Raw genomic sequence first — 23,589 nt, 5'->3', positions numbered from 1 at the left:
GCCTTGTGCTGTGTTGTCTTCTGCCTTGTGCTGTGTTGTCTTCTGCCTTGTGCTGTGTTGTCTTCTGCCTTGTGCTGTGTTGTCTTCTGCCTTGTGCTGTGTTGTCTTCTGCCTTGTGCTGTGTTGTCTTCTGCCTTGTGCTGTGTTGTCTTCTGCCTTGTGCTGTGTTGTCTTCTGCCTTGTGCTTTGTTGTCTTCTGCCTTGTGCTTTGTTGTCTTCTGCCTTGTGCTGTGTTGTCTACTGCCTTGTGCTTTGTTGTCTTCTGCCTTGTGCTTTGTTGTCTTCTGCCTTGTGCTGTGTTGTCTTCTGCCTTGTGCTTTGTTGTCTTCTGCCTTGTGCTGTGTTGTCTTCTGCCTTGTGCTTTGTTGTCTTCTGCCTTGTGCTGTGTTGTCTTCTGTCTTGTGCTTTGTTGTCTTGTGCCTTGTGCTTTGTTGTCTTCTGCCTTGTGCTGTGTTGTCTTATGCCTTGTGCTGTGTTGTCTTCTGCCTTGTGCTGTGTTGTCTTCTGCCTTGTGCTGTGTTGTCTTCTGCCATGTGCTTTGTTGTCTTCTGCCTTGTGCTTTGTTGTCTTCTGCCTTGTGCTGTGTTGTCTTCTGCCTTGTGCTGTGTTGTCTTCTGCCTTGTGCTGTGTTGTCTTCTGCCTTGTGCTGTGTTGTCTTCTGTCTTGTGCTTTGTTGTCTTCTGCCTTGTGCTGTGTTGTCTTCTGCCTTGTGCTTTGTTGTCTACTGCCCTGTGCTGTGTTGTCTTCTGTCTTGTGCTTTGTTGTCTTCTGCCTTGTGCTGTGTTGTCTTCTGCCTTGTGCTGTGTTGTCTTCTGCCTTGTGCTGTGTTGTCTTCTGCCTTGTGCTTTGTTGTCTACTGCCTTGTGCTTTGTTGTCTACTGCCTTGTGCTTTGTTGTCTACTGCCTTGTGCTTTGTTGTCTACTGCCTTGTGCTGTGTTGTCTTCTGTCTTGTGCTTTGTTGTCTTCTGCCTTGTGCTGTGTTGTCTTCTGCCTTGTGCTGTGTTGTCTTCTGCCTTGTGCTGTGTTGTCTTCTGTTTTGTGCTTTGTTGTCTACTGCCTTGTGCTTTGTTGTCTACTGCCTTGTGCTGTGTTGTCTACTGCCTTGTGCTGTGTTGTCTACTGCCTTGTGCTTTGTTGTCTACTGCCTTGTGCTTTGTTGTCTACTGCCTTGTGCTTTGTTGTCTACTGCCTTGTGCTGTGTTGTCTTCTGCCTTGTGCTGTGTTGTCTTCTGCCTTGTGCTTTGTTGTCTTCTGCCTTGTGCTTTGTTGTCTTCTGCCTTGTGCTGTGTTGTCTTCTGCCTTGTGCTTTGTTGTCTTCTGCCTTGTGCTTTGTTGTCTTCTGCCTTGTGCTGTGTTGTCTTCTGCCTTGTGCTGTGTTGTCTTCTGCCTTGTGCTGTGTTGTCTTCTGCCTTGTGCTTTGTTGTCTTCTGCCTTGTGCTGTGTTGTCTTCTGCCTTGTGCTTTGTTGTCTTCTGCCTTGTGCTGTGTTGTCTTCTGCCTTGTGCTGTGTTGTCTTCTGCCTTGTGCTTTGTTGTCTTCTGCCTTGTGCTGTGTTGTCTTCTGCCTTGTGCTTTGTTGTCTTCTGCCTTGTGCTGTGTTGTCTTCTGTCTTGTGCTTTGTTGTCTTCTGCCTTGTGCTGTGTTGTCTTCTGCCTTGTGCTTTGTTGTCTTCTGCCTTGTGCTGTGTTGTCTTCTGCCTTGTGCTTTGTTGGCGCCATATTCCACAACCATTTTTTGGTTGCTTGGCCTTTTAAAAGAAGACCAGAAAAACTCCCAGAAGGAAAACAATGTGAAAACTGTCGTCATTTCTACTTTGATGCAGTTAGGAATGGTAGGAAAACAATGTGAAAACTGTCGTCATTTCTACTTTGATGCAGTTAGGAATGGTAGGAACACAATGTGAAAACTGTTGTCATTTCTACTTTGATGCAGTTAGGAATGGTAGGAAAACAATGTGAAAACTGTTGTCATTTCTACTTTGGTGCAGTTAGGAATGGTAGGAAAACAATGTGAAAACTGTCGTCATTTCTACTTTGATGCAGTTAGGAATGGCAGGAACACAATGTGAAAACTGTTGTCATTTCTACTTTGATGCAGTTAGGAATGGTAGGAAAACAATGTGAAAACTGTCGTCATTTCTACTTTGATGCAGTTAGGAATGGTAGGAAAACAATGTGAAAACTGTTGTCATTTCTACTTTGATGCAGTTAGGAATGGTAGGAAAACAATGTGAAAACTGTTGTCATTTCTACTTTGATGCAGTTAGGAATGGTAGGAAAACAATGTGAAAACTGTCGTCATTTCTACTTTGATGCAGTTAGGAATGGTAGGAACACAATGTGAAAACTGTTGTCATTTCTACTTTGATGCAGTTAGGAATGGTAGGAAAACAATGTGAAAACTGTTGTCATTTCTACTTTGATGCAGTTAGGAATGGTAGGAAAACAATGTGAAAACTGTCGTCATTTCTACTTTGATGCAGTTAGGAATGGTAGGAACACAATGTGAAAACTGTTGTCATTTCTACTTTGATGCAGTTAGGAATGGTAGGAAAACAATGTGAAAACTGTTGTCATTTCTACTTTGATGCAGTTAGGAATGGTAGGAAAACAATGTGAAAACTGTTGTCATTTCTACTTTGATGCAGTTAGGAATGGTAGGAAATAAACAGGTGGCCATTGTTTGCTGACATTCCAAGTTAGTTATCGCTTTATGTACAGTCCAAAATCACTTGAGATCAAACATTCATAAATTTAATGGATGTCATAATTGTTTAATCGTGCAGATGCTGAAGTTGTCTTTGAATGGTTTGCAGGTGTTTATGTCATCTGCCTGTTAAAGCCCCTGATACTGGACTAGTTTTTGTTAATGGATTAGTAGTCTATCTTGCTTGTTTGATTCTTTCTCCACAATGTCATTGGATTAATGTGTTAGTCATTATTTCGTCTGTCTTGCTTGTTTGATTCTTTCTCCACAATGTCATTGGATTAATGTGTTAGTCATTATATCGTCTGTATTGTGTGTTTTCTCTTGTGTCTTCCTCTGCAGGCGAGAGGCTAAAATCAAGGACCTGTTCATCTCATTTGAGAAGTATGAAGAATTGCTGGCCAAGTCTACGAAAGGACAGGATTACTACCGACGTCTGAACGAATCCGTGCTGAAAACTTTAGAGAGATGTCGCAGCGAGTGTAAAGTACGCCAGGAGGAACGAGACTTGATCATGTCGAAGTATATGCCAAAAGGTGAGCAGCTGAAAGGTTGTGAATGTCATGACAGCATTATCACTCTTGTAGCTAGAGCTAGGTTTTGAGTTGGTTATTCGGTACTAGTGGCCTTATCATTGCAAACATGAAAAATGGGAGGGGGGGGGGGCAGAGTGTGTTCGTGTGTGTGTGTCTGTGTGTTGGTATTGGGGACAATGCAATTTCAAATAAGAGTTTATGCACACACAGCTTTATATGTTGATAAACCTTACATGATTCCAAAAGATGAGAAGGCAATTTAGTCACTGATGCATACTGTGGCCCAGACATTGAGCGTTAACTATTAATAAGAAACAATTACAGTGGAACCCACATTTAAAACCTCCAAAATTCTGACAAATCAGTCTTTTTATTTTTTAATTTTTTTTTTAATTCTCTTTTTGTGAAGTTTTTTTTTTCTACATGTATACACTGTACATTACAGGACATCACCTAAACAAAGGGACAGAAACATACAACAGAAGAACACTTGAACAATTACAACATACATGGGGTTGGAGGATGGGTGGGGGAGGGGGGATGTTCAGGGCCTGGTGGTCGCCGTATCAAAAGGATTTAAGAAAGAAAAAACCTAAGGGTTACATCAAAATATGCATATACAGGCGCCAATCCTTGTAGAATTTATCTACTGCATCATTCACAACTGCATTATACTTTTCACAAATAAATCTTTGCTTAAAATTTCTACTAAATGTCTGAAAATGAGGGGTCTTTTTGTTCATTTTGGAAATATATACGTGGTGTTTGGCACAGATTACTAACACATCAAAAGCTTTATCGGTGACTACATTGTTCGCAACTCCAAGAAGAACCAGTTCTTTAGACAGTTTTAAATTGTCACAATGGGTGCAGTTCACCTTTAGCCAATTTACAAATTCTATCCAAAAAGTCTGCACTTTATCACACTCCCAAAACATATGTAAAAGGGTTTCTTCATTTCTACCGCAAAAAGTACACAATGACGTATCCACAATTTTTCGCAAAAATAGAAACCGTTCTGTGGGCAAAATTCTGTACAATAATCGGTACTGGAACCATCTCAGACAAGTGTCTTTTGTTGTTTTAAAAACATATTGAAAAATAGCCTTCTTATCTAACAAACAGTCTAAAGATTCAGACCATTTTTCGATACATTTTGGGACCGTAGCATGTTCAATCAGTTTTTTGTAAATAAGTTGTGTCTTACCTTTACAAATATATTTCCACACAATGGGCTCTGTCAGTGTCATAATAAAATGTTTATCAAATTCTAAGCCGATTTTTCTCTGATATTTTTTAACAGCCTTAAAAAGGAGGGATTCTGAAAACGCAGGTAAATTCACAGAGGTTATAAAAAAAAATCAGAAAAATCAAGGTCTCAAAAGGGGGAAGTCTTTAATTAAAGGGGGTCTCAAAAGGGGGGTTCCACTGTATAAAAGAATGGCTGTTCCAAGCCAAGGTCAGCCCCATGCACATGCCCTTACCACTACCTGACCACTACCGTACCACTACCGTAACACTACTGTAACTCTACCGTAACTCTACCTTAACACTACCTTACCACTATCTTACCACTACCGTAACACCACCTTACCACTACCGTAACACTACCATAACACTACCGTAACAATACCTTAACACTACCTTAACACTACCTTAACACTACCTTACCACTATCTTACCACTATCTTACCACTACCTTACCACTATCTTACCACTACCTTACCACTATCTTACCACTATCTTACCACTACCTTACCACTACCTTACCACTACCTTAACACTACCTTACCACTACCTTAACACTACCTTACCACTACCTTAACACTACCTTACCACTACCTTAACACTACCTTAACCCTTACCACTGCCTTACCACTACCTTACCAATACCTCAACACTACCTTAACACTACCTCAACACTACCTCAACACTACCTTAAGGTGTTCGCCCCGTGATCGGGAGGTCATGGGTTCGAACCCAGGCCGGGTCATACCTAAGACTTTAAAATTGGCAATCTAGTGGCTGCTTTGCCTGGCGTCTGGCATTATGGGGTTAGTGCTAGGACTGGTTGGTCCGGTGTCAGAATAATGTGACTGGGTGAGACATGAAGCCTGTGCTGCGACTTCTGTCTTGTGTGTGGCGCACGTTATATGTCAAAGCAGCACCGCCCTGATATGGCCCTTCGTGGTCGGCTGGGCGTTAAGCAAACAAACAAACAACTCACTACCTTACCACTACCTTAACACTACCTTACCACTACCTTACCACTACCTTACCAATACCTCAACACTACCTTAACACTACCTTACCACTACCTTACCACTACCTCACCACTACCTTAACACTACCTTAACACTACCTTAACACTACCTTACCTTTAACTTGGTGCCAGTAAAAGTTGATTTTCTTGTAGGATTGATCCGTGAAATGTACATGTTTGTTGACATTGTGAGAAGCACCTCCCTCGAGACCCACGGCCCCCAAACCTGGACATGGCAGTCAAGCGGGGACTCCCAGCACTCCTGACCCAGCCTTCACTGTGGGACCCCAGCCGCTAATGGATCCTTCTCAGTTTGGAGCGCTGCCTCCCGCAGTGGCAGATTCTGCATCCTTGCCTAACTTTGAGGGCCCCAAGCTGAAGGATTTCCTGCCTTTCATGAAGCCGCAGAGCTTTGGGCCCAAGAGGTCGTCTCCCTCAAGGCTGCCGCCTGGTGGGTTATGGTCGTTGAATATTGTAGGCTGGGGTCTTTTTTCTGTGGTTGATGTGGAAAGAGAGATGTTGATGGTTGGTTAACTGTGTATGGGTCAAGTAGGGAGGAAGAGAAAAGAGAGCCTCTTGTAGCAATGCTTCTCTCAGGACTGCATGTACTCAGCATTGCAATTCTGCAACAGAAGAAGAAAAAAACTGATGATGAGATTATTCAAAGACCTTGGTTGAGCTAGCAGAAAGAATGTCCTCCCAATGAAGTATGTGTGAACACATGCACACAAGTTCACATTGAAAACGACGTTAAACACCAAATAAAGAAAGAAAGAACACAAGTTGACAGCGAAAGTCTCAGGGCTTGGAAACATGAATACAAGTTGACAGCGAAAGTCTCAGGGCTTGGAAACATGAATACAAGTTGACAGCGAAAGTCTCAGGGCTTGGAAACATGAATACAAGTTGACAGCGAAAGTCTCAGGGCTTGGAAACATCAATACACACATGCAGGAAAAAGAAAAACAAAAATGGGTAGCGCCGTAGCGTATGGCAGCTGGCTTTCCGCAGTGAGAAAGCCGCCCCAATTTCCATGAGGGTCACCTCACAGGACGATATCAGCCCTGAAAGTGGCGAGTAGAAACATGTAACTGGCGAAGTAGAAATGTTCATCTACTCGCCAAATGCGAGTCAAGTTGCGGAAACAAATGGTTGGTTTGGCAAGCCGTTGCGATATAACCTTGAATGGTTGAAAACGACGTTAAACACCAAATAAAGAAAGAATGGTTTGGCAAGTAAAATTTGCTTTCTGGCTAGCAAATTTTGAGAAGCACAAGCCAAAGTGCACCATTTTTTGGACTTTCAGGGCTGTATATGCAATCTTGTCCTTATCCTTATCCTACCTAAACCACTTGTACCACTTTTCAGGCTCTCCAGATCCAATGTTGAGTGGCCCTCCCTCCTTCGCATCTTCAGCCTCCGACTCTCCGCAACACCCAACGCTGGCTCAGTTGCCCCCCAACATGACGCTGGCTCAGTTGCCCCCCAACATGACACTGGACCAGTTACCCCCTGTGGGACCCCACGGTGTAATGGGGTATCATCCTGGCGCACCTGGCACCGCTCCTGACGTAGCTGCTTCTGATCACCTGCCTTCTGTCAGGTGAGAGGCCATGGACTGCTGTTATTATATGTCATGTTGTGTGTTGGTGAAATGTAGAGAATAGCGGCTTGGAGTTATGTTGTTACTTTCTGCATACTTTGTTCTTGGGTGAATTATTTCCTTTTTTCTGTCTTTTAAAAAAAAAAAAATTAATTTGTACTTTATTTAAAAATTCTTTCCTCCCTCTGTACTCTGTACCTTTTTATTCTCCCTCTGTTCTGTTATGTTCTTTCTGTTTATACTGCCAGGTCATTTTTGTCTGCATTGTCAAATTTTCCTTTCTTTTTCCACTTGTAATTTTAATGTTTGCAAGGTTGATTAAATTACATATCTTATCCCAACTCACATATAGCAGAAGAACGTGAAGACGAAGACCAAGGTGAAGTCTGTCTAACTCACATATAGCAGAAGAACGTGAAGACGAAGACCAAGGTGAAGTCTGTCTAAGTCAGAAGCAGACAGAAGGCTGAAAAGCCGGAGCGTAGCTGAAAACGCGTCCGCAGCATGCGGTCGCTGAAGAGAGAATGATTCAATATGGCCGCGCAGTGTATGCGCGCGCAAGTAGGAAGGTAGCCTCAGTCTGGCCTATGTCCTGTTTATAGGTCAGGGTCGTTCTTTTTTTAAAGTTGCCTCCCTTGTTACCAAGGTGATGCGTAGTACAGCGTTCTAGCACTAAACTGAAGTAAATTGCTATACACTCTGCAAAAAAAGTTAAGGATCGGTTGAAAAAACGGATCTAATTATAAAAAATTGCCAACAAATTAAACATTGACATAATAATTAAAAGATTAATGTGTTTGAATTAACAAATGAACAGTGAGTCTTGACCTAGAATTTTGTTTGGCAGGCAGAGTTATTTCCCTTTGTGGGACTTCTCAAATTTGCGGAACGCATGCCAGGGCAAAAGGTTGTGATGCACGTGCTACAACAGGGTCCTGGCTATGAACATCGCTCACCAACTTGTGTTTAAAGGTTGACACGCTGACACAATTATGCACAGTAGCAACATGCCCACACGAAGAAAACTGAGCGATTTGGATAGAGGAAGGACAATAGGATGGCTACAAGACGGTGTTGCTGCCAGGCAAGTGGCCCAGAGGCTTGCAGTGGCTCCCTCTGTCATCATCAGACTAAAACAGAGATTCCAAGCAACTGGAAGAGTGCAGGAGCGACAACGTTCTGGTCGGCCCAGAGTCACCACACAAAGAGAGGATTGCTTCATTCAGAGGCAGGCCATGCAACAAAGATTGGCAACGGCAAACAACATTAGGCAACGCCTACAAGCTACCACCAACACTGTTGTTAGTGGTCAGACGATCCGAAACCGCTTACACAACTTTGGCTTGCGTGCAAGGCGTCCAGTCCGAGGAACAACCCTGACTGGTAATCACCGAGCAGCTCGCCGAGCCTGGTGCACTCAACATGTGAGGTGGCAACGTCAGCAGTGGGCTCAGGTGTTGTTTACAGATGAGTCCCGCTTTTGCTTGGAACCTGCTGATGGTCGCATCCGAGTGTGGAGGCGTCGCGGAGAGCGCTTCGCAGAAGGCGCTGTTCTGGAACGACAGCGTTTTGGCGGAGGCTCTGTGATGGTCTGGGGAGGGATCAGCACACGTCTAAGGACACCTTTGTACCATGTAGTGGGCAACTTGACCGGTGTCCGCTACCAGAATGAGATCCTGCAACCCCTGGTCGTTCCAGCCCTCCAAGCGACCGGCCCTCGTGCGATTCTTCAGGATGACAACGCACCTCCCCATCGCTCTGCAGCTGTAAACACCTTCATCCAGCAGGCCAGGGTCAACAGGATGCTGTGGCCAGCCAACAGCCCGGACCTGAACCCCATAGAGCACATGTGGGACGAGCTTTGTCGTCGGGTACAGCAACATATCACCCTCCTCCTGCCAATCTGGGTCAACTGCTGCAATGGCTCCAGCAGGAGTGGAATGGAGTTCCCAGAGCATTCATATGCAACCTGATCCACTCTATGCGCCAACGATGTGTTGAATGCCTGGCACACAACGGATGGCACACACGTTATTGACACCGATTCACATTGTTGTGAATTCCATTTTCGAGGGTTGTCACGTTTGACACACTCTAGCTAAATTGTCGCTGCCGCGTTCGATCTTTGCTTTGTTTGTCATTACTCCTTGGTTGTTCAATTATATAATTTTTAAAAAATGAAAGAATTCGGTCTTGTCTGTTTTTTTGTGGCGTGCTTGTAAAAAAGTGATCCTTAACTTTTTTTGAAGAGTGTATATATGTATATTAATCAAATGAAAATTTATTACTAAAATTTTCGATTAAAGATTACTACAGCCATATCTGCTTGTCTGCTATTGTACCAGCTCTTACCCCCCGCGGGTTAGGGGGAAGAATTTACCCGATGCTCCCCAGCATGTCGTAAGAGGCGACTAACGGATTCTGTTTCTCCTTTTACCCTTGTTAAGTGTTTCTTGTATAGAATATAGTCAATGTTTGTAAAGATTTTAGTCAAGCAGTATGTAAGAAATGTTAAGTCCTTTGTACTGGAAACTTGCATTCTCCCAGTAAGGTAATATATTGTACTACGTTGCAAGCCCCTGGAGCAATTTTTTTATTAGTGCTTTTGTGAACAAGAAACAATTAACAAGTGGCTCTATCCCATCTCCCCCCTTTTCCCCATCGCGATATAACCTTCGTGGTTGAAAACGACGTGAAACACCAAATAAAGAAAGAAAGTAGCAGCTCTTGCTGGACAACTCCTCTCCGACTGGCACGTTTTAGTTCTCAACTTGAAAGAGTTGTCTCTCTTTAATCAGTGCATTCATTTTCTTCGTCTCATATGCAGAGTGTTTGCTTAGCTTGTTTTTTTATTCTGAGCTTTTATATTTTTGTCAGAGTATTTATATTTTAAATGGTTTTTGCTTCTCACACAATGATGATCATGGTCCTTGTTTTTGTTTCAGGCATGGCAGAGCCAGCTCACACCAACCACGCCCAACACCCCCACCTGATGTGACAGCTAACCTGCCCGTCAACCCAGGCCTCCAGCCCCAGTACAGCAGTCTGCCTGACGTCTCCAGTCTGCCCTCTTCTAGAGATGGCTCCTACCCACAGCCTTATCAAGTGAGCGGGCAACCACCTATGGGTGGCTTTGGAGGGGCTATCCCTGCCGTTATGAGAGGGTCGGCAGGGCCACAGGGGTCTGGATTGACGTCCAGCACAGAATCACTGGCATCCACAGGATCCTACCAGCAGGGATTTGTACCGGGTGCCCAGCAAGGTCTGAACCAGGCACCTCTACCGGCTGGTTTCAGTGCGGCGCAGAACATGAGTTCGGGTCAGCATAACGTTCCGCAACATCCTTCAGTGCAACAGTACCGTCAGTCCCCTCAGCCCAACCCTGCGGTTCCCTCACAGCCTGGGCAGTACCGTCAGTCCCCTCAGCCCAACCCTGCGGTTCCCTCACAGCCTGGGCAGTACCGTCAGTCCCCTCAGCCCAACCCTGCGGTTCCCTCACAGCCTGGGCAGTACCCCATGCCTCACGGCACCCAGGGTCAGCAGAATATGGTCAGACCGTCTCCCGCAGCGTCACCGTCAGCAGGCCTTTCCCCTGCCTCCTCCCCTGCCCCTTCAGCCACTTCTGTCAGTGGTCAGCAGGGTGGGTATGTCCAGGCGGGGTACAGCATGCCCTCTCACCCTGCTTCTGTTACCTCTGCTGCTGTCAGACCTGGAACGCCTCAGCAGACGCAGCCTCACCCTTTTCAACACCAACAACAACAGCCCTTCCAGCACCAGCAGCAGCAAGCGTACCAGTCACAACAGCAGCCCCAGCAACAACAGTATTATGCAGGAGGATCTCAGCCACAGCAGACTACCCAGCAAGCACAACAGGGACAACAGTATCAGCAAGTTCAGCAACCACAGAATCCAGGCGTGCAGCCTCAGGCCAGAATGCAGGGTCCAGTCGGTGGCCAGATGGGTCAGTTCCCTGCCCAGGTCAGTCAGCAGACGCCACAGTCAGTGCAGGGCTACGGTCAGCAGGGACAGACACCTTTCGCCAGACCTAGTGGCCCCACCTCACTGCCTCAGCAGTCGTACACACAGATGCCTTCAGGAGCAACAAGTGCAGTGCCCGGTTCCTCCTTTGGACAGCAGCCTTACGGTGTTAGTTCAGCTGCTGTGCAGCCACAGTACAGTGCCGCTGCTGTCTCTTCTGGACATGGGCCTGCTGGCACAAACCAAAGCCAGACGCAAAGTGTCTCCAGGCAGCCATACACAGCCACAACTAGTACATACTCACCCTCTTCTGGACAAATACAGACACAACAGGTGCCTGGTGGACAACTACAGCAAATACCAGGTGGAGCTCCCCAGCAACAGTTTCCTCAGCCACATTCCCAAGCACCTGCTCCCAGCCAGCCATCCCACCTTCCCTCCCAACAACCATTCCAGCAACAACAAGGTCAGATGAATCAGAACCAGACCTCGTTTCAGGGTCAAGGGCAGTACTCGGGTCAAGTTCAGGGTCAGGGTCAGAGAAGCGTGCATGGTTCTTACACGGCATCTCAGGCAGGGTACTACCCTTCCCCTGCAGCCTCCCCTGCTCCCTCTCAAGCTGCAATTCCTGCAGTCCCCAATCAGCAACAGTCCCAGAGTCAGCAGGCGTTTCCCACACAGCAACAGCAGTACCAGCCCCAAGGGCCTCAGCAACAACAGAGATTCCCTGCAACGGGTGGTCAGTACCCAGGCTACAGTCAAAGCCAGCCTGGGTTCAGTGACCAGCAGTTCCCTCCCGGACAGGCCCCACAGGCAGGCCAGGTACAGCCACGGCAAGGACAAACCGTCAACCAAAGAGCATTTCCAGGGCAACAGGGGTACCCCACCGGTACTCAGCAACAGCAGCCAACCCCACAAGAACAGTTTTCCCAGCAAGGCCAACAACAGTATCCCCAGCAACAGCAGGCACCTCAAAAGTTGCAACAGTTTAGTCAGCAGCAAAATCAGCTGCCCCAAAACCAACAGTTACCACAGCAACAACAGCAACAGTTATATCAACAACAGAGACAACTGCCTCAGCAGCAGCAGCAGTTTCCACAACAACAGTACCAAAATCAGCCACAACAGTATCCTCAACAGCAACAAGCAGGACAACAGCAGTACTCCCAGCAACAATACCCTCTGTCACAGATGCAGGGTCAGCAGCAGATGCTGCCGCAGAATCAGCCTCAGCCTGTTGCTGGACAGCAGCAGGGTCCTCCCTCCCAGCCACAGTATTCCCAGCCTCCACAACAACAACAACAGTTCACACAATACCCTACGCCACAACAGCCCCAGCCTCGCGTGCCACCAGCAGAGTCCCAGCTAATTTTCCCAACCCCTCTTCAGCCGTCAAGAGCCCAGTCGGTTGATAACCTCCAGCCCCAACCCACCACCTCTCAGCAGGCAGGAGGAGTGGCTGCACCCAGTCAGCCCCAAGCACCCAGCGGGCCTCACTCCCTGCCTCCCCAGAACCCTGACCCCCGACAGTCCACATCCTCTCCAGCCATGGCGCGGAACCAGTCCTCCCTCCCTGCCTCTCTTCCTCCCCAGGGCACCACCATCAACCAACCTCCTTCCTCCCAGCGGGGGTTGATCACAGGGCCGAGCCTGACCCGCCAGCAGTCTTCACTGGACGAGCTGCTGTCCTCCAGCCCTGAAGGGTCGAAACACACGCCCATCCCTGCCCCCATCATCACGCCCATGGTGCTGACAGAGCAGGAGAAACAGCAGCAGAAGGAGGACGCCATGAAGAAGGGAGCCATCGTGGAGGCAGTGAAAGACCCGTACCAAAACAGCAGTGTGCTCAACAAGTTTGTGTCCGATGTGGAGGCTTTCGGCAAGTTTGTGGACGACCTGTCCATCACCATCTTGGGCGTGTCTCGTCTGGATACTGTGTGGAAGGTAAGAGCTTGGGCTTGTTGTTGGTGGTGACAGTAGTGATTGTGAAGTATGTTGGTATGTTTCGTTACGTACCTGTCCTCATGTCAAGCAAACCCAAACTAACAGGACACACGTTATAGGAAATTTGCTGTGCAATGTATGAACATTTGTACTCCAGAGTTCATTATTTGCTTTCAGTTTTCCACAGTTGCAGTGGCTGATGTGTACTGTAGCCTAGGTCTGAAAATGGATAGTTTTAGAATGTAAGCATAGTCTATTGTTTTTGGTGCATTTTTATAGGAATGAGTGGAAAGGGAAACAGGATGTCCGATTATTTTCATGAGGTTTGTATCAAGTGCTGTGCAGTGCGTAACAAACTAAAATTACTGACGCATGTGCACACAGTCACAAGTAACGTAGCAAAATAAGGAGAAATGAAGCAAGAAGTGACCAAGAAAAAACTAAGAACATTGTTTGCACAGAATTGAAAAAAAAATAGAAATTTATAAGATCACATACTAAAACAGCTTTGCATAATGTTTGGAGGAAGTTTCCCTGAGGGGTATATCGCATATATAATGTTAAATTTATAGTGGAAAGCATGACAGTATTTGCAACGGGTGTTCTAGTTATGCTTGTTGGGTTACGCCTTGATCTAGTGAAAAACATGGGCACAACAAAAAAACAAAAAAATTGTCGAAAGAGCAATTTAAATATATATATATATATACGACTAGTGTCTGTGTGTCTGTGTGTGTGTCTGTCTGTGCGCGATACACGGCCAAAGTTCTCGATGGATCTGCTTCAAATTTGGTGGGCTTATTCAGAGAGACCCCGGACACAACCTCATCGATGAGATATTTCAACACGTGCTCTCAGCGCGCAGCGCTGAACCGATTTTGGTTCCACCTCAGCTATTTTGGTTCCACCTCAGCTACCCGGGCCCCCATACCGACACACCAAAGCCAAAGTTCTCAGTGGATCTTTTTCAAATTTGGACACCGTATTCAGCTACACCCCGGACACAATATCATCGATGAGATATTTCAACACGTGCTCTCAGCGCGCAGCGCTGAATCGATTTGGGTTTTTGTGTTCATTTCACCATTATAAGTAACTCTTCCTTATCTTCTCATAATCTCCAGGTTTTCAGCGTTTACCTCCCTTCCTTCGTAATGGTGCACTATAGTGTGAGTGGAGCGTCTTCGGATATTCCCGGCGTTCTGTTACTGTTACTATTTTTAGAAGGTCAACGCAGTGTCCAGAACGTAAATTGGACCCGTAAATTATCCTCACTGTAAAAGTGCAAAGGTCGAATCAATTTATAGCCACGCGAAAAATACACTGTCATCTATCTCTCTATAGATACGGCTTCTCTGTGTTTTTGTGTGTGTGTGTGTGTGTGTGTGTCTCTCTATGTGAGCAACACCTGTGCATTGTTCAGTTCTGTTTGTGATGTGGTCTGGCGGCTTTTGTGTAAATTTATGTACTGGCCTTCCTTTTAGAAGCCATAACTTGCTCAGTCCTGTTTGAGTGGAGTTCGCCTCCAAAGGTGATTAACACGGTTACATTCGTCGACAAGGATGGGACTCGATATGGTCAGGAATGGCATTATGGCCACTGAATCATTTTCGTGCTGTTCCCATTCCACGAATCTGGGAGGGACCTAAGCTTGGCGGGTCCATTGTTCGGACCCGGCGAAGCCGGCGTACGGCTCTAAGTACTTCTTTTGGCGAAGCCGGCTACCCGGCGAAGCGGGTATTCATTCTAGTATATATATATATGCATTGAACCAGTGTAAATTATGCTTACGGTCCAGAATGCGCTTGATAATGATATACTGTCATTTGTTTTATTTTGCCATCATTATCATTTCATTCTTTGTACAGAACACCACCTCAAACTAATCGTTTTCATAATCTATTAGTTAATACTACATGAAGGTTGTTGTTACCTTCTGCATACACAAATCTTCTGACTTTGACTAAACATTCTGACTTTTACTAAACATCAATATAAATGAAACACACACACACGCACACACACACACACACACACACACACACACACACACACACACACACACACACACACACACACACACACACACACACACACACACTCTCTCTCTCTCTCTCTTTCTCTCTCTCTCTCTCTCTCTCTCTCTCTCTCTCTCTCTCTCTCTCTCTCTCTCTCTCTCTCTCTCTCTCTCTCTCTCTCCTGGAAACTGCATTCAACAGGCTTGTCATGTTATGCACACATGTATGCAATGTCTTGTCAGCTTTAAAACTAAGTGTTCCGGCACAAATGTGTGTATGCACACGCATACCATTACTCATTCTCGTGATTTGGGCATACTACTTTTGCAGAAGTAGATACACAGTGTTTTATTCGTAAGATGTAACAAATAGTTTTAAAAATCATCGCATGAGATATGTAGTAATAATCCTTATGGTTTTTTCAACTATACATGTATGTATTCATAATGCATTCAATCAATATTGAAAACATGTTTTACTAGTTTTAATCTTGACACACTCACAGTAGCAGTAATGAGTCAAGGTTTGTATTTGAATAGCCCTATTTGTCTTTGAATAGCCCTATTGTCTTCGTGCAGAGTCTGATTGACAGCCAGGACCATGACGTCAAGAAGCAATCCATTGCGATAGCTCGCTGCTATCCTATGAAAAACCGCGACCCTGACATTATGCCATGTGAGTATCCATTTCACATTTTTTCTTCCTGTTTCTGGGTCATGAAACTTATCAGTTCATGTCTGAACTGATTAATTACAGCTGGTGTACTTTGATTTCAGGGTCACAGTGGGTTATAATTTTTTTCTCAATAAATAGGTTATAACTATGAGTGACTGTGTGTGTGTGTGGGGGGGGGGGTAATATGCCTCTTGCACATTTTCTGCATTAAATTGAAACAATCAACATTCAGTGGCATGATAAGTTTTTCTGCTTGTCTTCCGTTTACACCCTTTTTTTTTTTCTTCTCTTTAAAAAAGTTTTTGTTTTGTTTACATTCATTGCACTTTTTCTGTCTGAGTATGACTGACAAGATGATTAATATTATGACTCAAAGTCTTATGTTGTTCATGAAAGATGATTAATATTACGACTCAAAGTCTTATGTTGTTCATGAAAGATGATTAATATTACGACTCAAAGTCTTATGTTGTTCATGAAAGATGATTAATATTACGACTCAAAGTCTTATGTTGTTCATGAAAGATGATTAATATTACGACTCAAAGTCTTATGTTGTTCATGAAAGATGATTAATATTACGACTCAAAGTCTTATGTTGTTCATGAAAGATGATTAATATTACGACTCAAAGTCTTATGTTGTTCATGAAAGATGATTAATATTACGACTCAAAGTCTTATGTTGTTCATGAAAGGGGACTTTTCTTTCCATTAGAAAAGGATCATGTGTTACAAATTGGAGAGCTACTTAGACTGACCCAGTGATCTTGAAATTAGCATAGATTGTACAAAGTTATGATTAGGTGATCAGTTTTGTGTTGATCATCCCAGCTTTAACTCAGATGCCTTAATATTGTGTTGTGAAAGATGAAGATCGAGTTGCCAGTTCACAGGTGCTAATGCCATAATGAAATGACATTGACAGCTTGTGCGTTCTATTGCCATACTCTGTTTAGAATCAGCTTGTGCATTCTATTGCCATACTCTGTTTAGAATCGAGTGTGCAGTCCGTTGTCTTATTTATACAATGTACAGATACAGAAACACAGCCTTGTTTTTATAGCACTAGCAGTCAAAGGTTTGCTGTCTACAGAAAGTGCTGTAGTCACCATGATCCTTGTGAGCAGGTTAAGAGTACAAGTAGGATTTGTTGAAGAAGGAAGAGCTCATTGACATTGTGGCAAGTTGTAGAGGTTGCAATATGGTTCTTTCAGGCAGGGAACATCATTTCTTGAAAGTGAGATCAGCTGCTGAAAGTGGTATTGAACAAGTGGTTGTGTTGTGCAGATTGACTTTGTTAATAATCATTGAACAATCTTTCAAGTGGTTCTCATGTACATGTGATAGCACTAGCTGTGTGATAGTTTGTGTTTAGTCTCATTTGTATGGAAGGAACAACAGCATTGACAACAACAAAAACAACTATCAGTGAATCACAAAAACAACTATCAGTGAATCACAACAACAACTATCAGTGAATCACAAAAACAACTATCAGTGAATCACAAAAACAACTATCAGTGAATCACAAAAACAACTATCAGTGAATCACAAAAACAACTATCAGTGAATCACAAAAACAACTATCAGTGAATCACAAAAACAACTATCAGTGAATCACAAAAACAACTATCAGTGAATCACAAAAACAACTATCAGTGAATCACAAAAACAACTATCAGTGAATCACAAAAACAACTATCAGTGAATCACAAAAACAACTATCAGTGAATCACAAAAACAACTATCAGTGAATCACAAACTAACAACTATCAGTGAATCACAAAAACAACTATCAGTGAATCACAAACTAACAACTATCAGTGAATCACAAAAACAACTATCAGTGAATCACAAAAACAACTATCAGTGAATCACAAGCTAACAACTATCAGTGAATCACAAAAACAACTATCAGTGAATCACAAAAACAACTATCAGTGAATCACAAAAACAACTATCAGTGAATTGACAACAACAACTATCAGTGAATCACAAAAACAACTATCAGTGAATCACAAAAACAACTATCAGTGAATTGACAAAAACAACTATCAGTGAATCACAAAAACAACTATCAGTGAATCACAAAAACAACTATCAGTGAATCACAAGCTAACAACTATCAGTGAATCACAAAAACAACTATCAGTGAATCACAAAAACAACTATCAGTGAATCACAAGCTAACAACTATCAGTGAATCACAAAAACAACTATCAGTGAATCACAAGCTAACAACTATCAGTGAATCACAACAACAACTATCAGTGAATCACAAAAACAACTATCAGTGAATCACAAAAACAACTATCAGTGAATTGACAAAAACAACTATCAGTGAATCACAAAAACAACTATCAGTGAATCACAAAAACAACTATCAGTGAATCACAAAAACAACTATCAGTGAATCACAAAAACAACTATCAGTGAATCACAAAAACAACTATCAGTGAATCACAAAAACAACTATCAGTGAATCACAAAAACAACTATCAGTGAATCACAAAAGCAACTATCAGTGAATCACAAAAACAACTATCAGTGAATCACAAAAACAACTATCAGTGAATCACAAAAACAACTATCAGTGAATCACAAGCTAACAACTATCAGTGAATCACAAAAACAACTATCAGTGAATCACAAAAACAACTATCAGTGAATCACAAGCTAACAACTATCAGTGAATCACAAAAACAACTATCAGTGAATCACAAGCTAACAACTATCAGTGAATCACAAAAACAACTATCAGTGAATCACAAAAACAACTATCAGTGAATCACAAGCTAACAACTATCAGTGAATCACAAAAACAACTATCAGTGAATCACAAAAACAACTATCAGTGAATCACAAAAACAACTATCAGTGAATCACAAAAACAACTATCAGTGAATCACAAACTAACAACTATCAGTGAATCACAAGCTAACAACTATCAGTGAATCACAAGCTAACAACTATCAGTGAATCACAAGCTAACAACTATCAGTGAATCACAAAAACAACTATCAGTGAATCACAAGCTAACAACTATCAGTGAATCACAAAAACAACTATCAGTGAATCACAAAAACAACTATCAGTGAATCACAAAAACAACTATCAGTGAATCACAAAAACAACTATCAGTGAATCACAAAAACAACTATCAGTGAATCACAAAAACAACTATCAGGGAATCACAAAAACAACTATCAGGGAATCACAAAAACAACTATCAGGGAATCACAAAAACAACTATCAGTGAATCACAAAAACAACTATCAGGGAATCACAAAAACAACTATCAGTGAATCACAAAAACAACTATCAGGGAATCACAAAAACAACTATCAGTGAATCACAAAAACAACTATCAGTGAATCACAAACTAACAACTATCAGTGAATCACAAGCTAACAACTATCAGTGAATCACAAGCTAACAACTATCAGTGAATCACAAGCTAACAACTATCAGTGAATCACAAGCTAACAACTATCAGTGAATCACAAGCTAACAACTATCAGTGAATCACAAAAACAACTATCAGTGAATCACAAAAACAACTATCAGTGAATCACAAGCTAACAACTATCAGTGAATCACAAGCTAACAACTATCAGTGAATCACAAAAACAACTATCAGTGAATCACAAACTAACAACTATCAGTGAATCACAAGCTAACAACTATCAGTGAATCACAAGCTAACAACTATCAGTGAATCACAAAAACAACTATCAGTGAATCACAAAAACAACTATCAGTGAATCACAAACTAACAACTATCAGTGAATCACAAGCTAACAACTATCAGTGAATCACAAGCTAACAACTATCAGTGAATCACAAACTAACAACTATCAGTGAATCACAAGCTAACAACTATCAGTGAATCACAAGCTAACAACTATCAGTGAATCACAAGCTAACAACTATCAGTGAATCACAAGCTAACAACTATCAGTGAATCACAAGCTAACAACTATCAGTGAATCACAAAAACAACTATCAGTGAATCACAAGCTAACAACTATCAGTGAATCACAAAAACAACTATCAGTGAATCACAAAAACAACTATCAGTGAATCACAAAAACAACTATCAGTGAATCACAAAAACAACTATCAGTGAATCACAAAAACAACTATCAGGGAATCACAAAAACAACTATCAGTGAATCACAAAAACAACTATCAGTGAATCACAAAAACAACTATCAGTGAATCACAAAAACAACTATCAGTGAATCACAACAACAACTATCAGTGAATCACAAGCTAACAACTATCAGTGAATCACAAAAACAACTATCAGTGAATCACAAAAACAACTATCAGTGAATCACAACAACAACTATCAGTGAATCACAAAAACAACTATCAGTGAATCACAAAAACAACTATCAGTGAATCACAAAAACAACTATCAGTGAATCACAAAAACAACTATCAGTGAATCACAACAACAACTATCAGTGAATCACAAGCTAACAACTATCAGTGAATCACAAGCTAACAACTATCAGTGAATCACAAAAACAACTATCAGTGAATCACAAAAACAACTATCAGTGAATCACAACAACAACTATCAGTGAATCACAAGCTAACAACTATCAGTGAATCACAAGCTAACAACTATCAGTGAATCACAAGCTAACAACTATCAGTGAATCACAAGCTAACAACTATCAGTGAATCACAAGCTAACAACTATCAGTGAATCACAAGCTAACAACTATCAGTGAATCACAAGCTAACAACTATCAGTGAATCACAAGCTAACAACTATCAGTGAATCACAAGCTAACAACTGAAGGATTGTAGCTTTCTCATTGTGTTGATTTTTACAAGTATTTTGTATCTTCCTCTCATTTTTTTGTTTTGTCTCTAGTTATTTTCAATTTTCTGTGCTTTTGTAATTCTAAATAGATTCAGTACTAACTACATTTCTAAGTCAACAAATTTCAAAAACTGATACTGAGAAGAAAGCTCTTTTACTAAAAGCTCCTGACAAAATTGTTAACATAAAAGATTAGAGCAAGAAGCATTTTTTCGATTTGAAAAGGAATGGTACTGAGTAAAATGGTAAAGTGCAAAGAAGACAGCACCGCTCTCAGAGAGGCACGTTAAGAGTTGATAAGAGCACATCCCTGCAAAGCGCTAGCTGTCGAAGTGACATTTAATTTGACACAATAGTCGTAGAGATATTGAACAGTTTCCTTGTAAGCTGTTGACACAGAAAAAAACACCTGACAGAGATTTGAAGTCTGGCTGTAAAAAAGCATTTGATGACCTTTCATTTTCTCAGTCTTTTTCTCTTTTTTTTTCTCTTTTTTTATCAACTTTGAGGGCAGTCTGAAAGGTTGGAACCTGCCGGCAGAAAGCAGGAAGAGTTTCAAGTGCTCAATAAAGGTCAAAAATGATGGGCTGCTTTTTTTTCTTCCGTGTGCACTGCGTTTAGTACATGTATAAAGCTCAGACTACCCAGACGCTGCTTGACACGATTATTATCTTTTCTGGAATCTAGGCCAGAGATGGTTCTTATTGGAATTTAGTTTTTGACTCAGTGGACTTTTTAAAAACATTTTTTATTCAGCATCTACATGATGATGCATGCAAAATAAAAGACTCAGCAACAAAATCTGGGGAAATGATAGGATTTGGTAAGAATGATAGGTAATACTGAATGTCTTTCTCAGCATTTTTTCTGTGTGTGAGCATGTGTGTTTGTGTGTGTGTGTTTGTGTTTGTGTGTGTGTGTGTGAGTGTTTTACATCGTTGCGTACACATATTTGCGCAAGTATGATTCAGAACCTTGGGTAAGGCAATGGTTGTGGTATTTGACTGACCGACTTTAAATCCAATCCTCTTTTCTGATCTGTAAGTTGCAAGCATCACTCAGTTGACAAGACTTGCTTCAACAGGTTTGCTTGTCATCAATTTCCTCGGTGGCATTGGGTTGAAAGGCTTCACTACTCTCAATTGTCTTACTTGATTTGATATCTACTAGATAATCGAGTCAATGGGCAGGAAGAATTTTCATTATGTGATTAATCTTGTCTGGAGGTGCTAAACTTAATGGAAAGTCTTGATGCATTGATGTTTATACTGAAGTTCGATAGTGTGCAAGGTTTTGCGTCTAAACAAGTAAGCAAGTATGATGTACCTCAGACAAACAAACAAATACATTCACGCAGCCTTGAACCTGTTTATGCAGGTAAGTGATCTTTGGTTCTGAATGAGGGAATTGGTTGATTAGTGAGGTAAGCTTCATCAGCAGTTTACAAGCCAGACAGTTAAAGGTTTGCTGTAAATTATGTTGTGACAAATAAAGATAAGAGGCAGCTGTAATCATGTTCTATTTTAAAGGCCAGAGACAAAATTTAATTTAGAAATAATTCCTTTGTTGGCTAAAAGATACAGTGAACGCCTGTCTTTGTCTCTCTTTCTGACTGGCAGTTGGTCTCATAAAAACGAAGATATTATAACTAGTTTACTGCAGGGGGAGACACAGTGACAGGCCAAGACACTCAGTCATGCAAGCGTCGACTCTCTCTCTCTCTCTCTCTCTCTCTCTCTCTCTCTCTCTCTCTCTCTCTCTCTCTCTCTCTCTCTCTCTCTCTCTCTCTCTCTCTCTCTCTCTCATTATCATTATCATCATCATCATCATCATCATCATCATCGTCATCGTCATCTTTATTATCACGTGCTGAAGTTTTCCGACCTCCTTTTGTTGGTTAACTTTTTAAATTTTTAATTTTTTAATTATATAATTGTGTGTCTATGCGTTCCAAGGACAGATTGTAAGAAAAGGCGTAGCCTTAAATCTTAATCCTTGTTAAATAAATAAAGTTCAATTCTCTCTCTCTCTCTCTCTCTCTCTCTCTCTCTCTCTCTCTCTCTCTCTCTCTCTCTCTCTCTCTCTCTCTCTCTCTCTCTCTCTCATTTCAGGATTTGTCTGGACAGAAAGTTTGGTCATTCAACAAACTCTTATTAGCAGTTTTGAATATGTGTGGCTTGCGACCCATAGTTGTGCTGTATAAACTTATTTGAGGACAACAATGGCCTTCTTTCTTCTGCAAGTTGAAGGAGTGTAATTTATCAAATGTTACCAAGCAGGAGTCTGCTCTGTTGAGACAGAAAGCTGTAAAAGTGTCACTTTACCCAGCTGAAAAGGGCAGCACATGTTGAACACACCCACAGAGGCATGCCCCTCTCTTAACTGTCCCTTTGCTCACTTCGCTGTATGAACCACCATGGCCCCCCTCCACCACTTCTTTACTCTTTACTGTTCTTACTCCAGTTTAAAATGGGAAGAGCAATAAAATTCAAGTCCCCAGATGACGCTGGGTTAAATTTCATACGTCATATGGCCTGTGACAGTTTCCGACAGAAGTGCTCAATCTCCCTTCTCTCTATCCACTCTCTCTTTCTCTTTTGCTCCCTCTCTCTATATGTCTCAGCCAGTGCACCACCCCCTGCCCTGCTGAAAATAGACTGTCCTGGCCTACTGCCCCACTGCCCCACTGGCCCACTGACTGGCATTTTCCTCTCAAGGTTCTAATTACAACCCCCCTCTGATACCGATCTGTCCCTTTATTCATAGCCAGTGGAGCCTTCAACCTGTGACACTCTGTGGTGTGTGTGTGTGTGAATCAGAATCAGAATCAGAATTTATTGTCATTAAAGCACATAGCCTATTGACACATTCAAGATACATAAGTACAGGAAAAATAGCAATATAAACATAACATACATGTAATACAAAACCAAGTGGAACAGGGTGAACAAAGAGGACCTGAAGATGAGCATAGGTTATTGAGGACAGTCGGAAGACGCATTGCATCTGTGTAGTTGGTGTGTGT

At 42.4% G+C, this 23,589-nt stretch overlaps 1 protein-coding gene across 2 annotated transcripts in view; it reads left to right on the top strand.

The window, feature by feature from the left end:
• Positions 1 to 23,589, top strand: part of LOC138960386 (tyrosine-protein phosphatase non-receptor type 23-like) — a 64,654-nt gene that overhangs the window by 24,830 nt on the left and 16,235 nt on the right. For both annotated transcript variants that reach the window (XR_011453955.1, XM_070332283.1), the window contains exons 17-21: positions 3,048 to 3,241; positions 5,701 to 5,955; positions 6,873 to 7,107; positions 10,053 to 13,029; positions 15,626 to 15,722. Coding sequence is in view for 1 of the 2 variants with exons in the window: in XM_070332283.1 (XP_070188384.1) it covers positions 3,048 to 3,241; positions 5,701 to 5,955; positions 6,873 to 7,107; positions 10,053 to 13,029; positions 15,626 to 15,722 (3,758 nt within the window). In the remaining variant the exon portion in view is untranslated. The remainder of the gene's footprint in view (positions 1 to 3,047; positions 3,242 to 5,700; positions 5,956 to 6,872; positions 7,108 to 10,052; positions 13,030 to 15,625; positions 15,723 to 23,589) is intronic.

The sequence above is a fragment of the Littorina saxatilis genome, linkage group LG2, assembly GCF_037325665.1.
Source record: "Littorina saxatilis isolate snail1 linkage group LG2, US_GU_Lsax_2.0, whole genome shotgun sequence".
In the NCBI taxonomy this organism is placed as follows: Eukaryota; Metazoa; Mollusca; class Gastropoda; order Littorinimorpha; family Littorinidae; genus Littorina; species Littorina saxatilis.
Note: the sequence above shows the minus strand (reverse complement) of the source record. Positions and strands in the feature narration are given on the sequence as shown.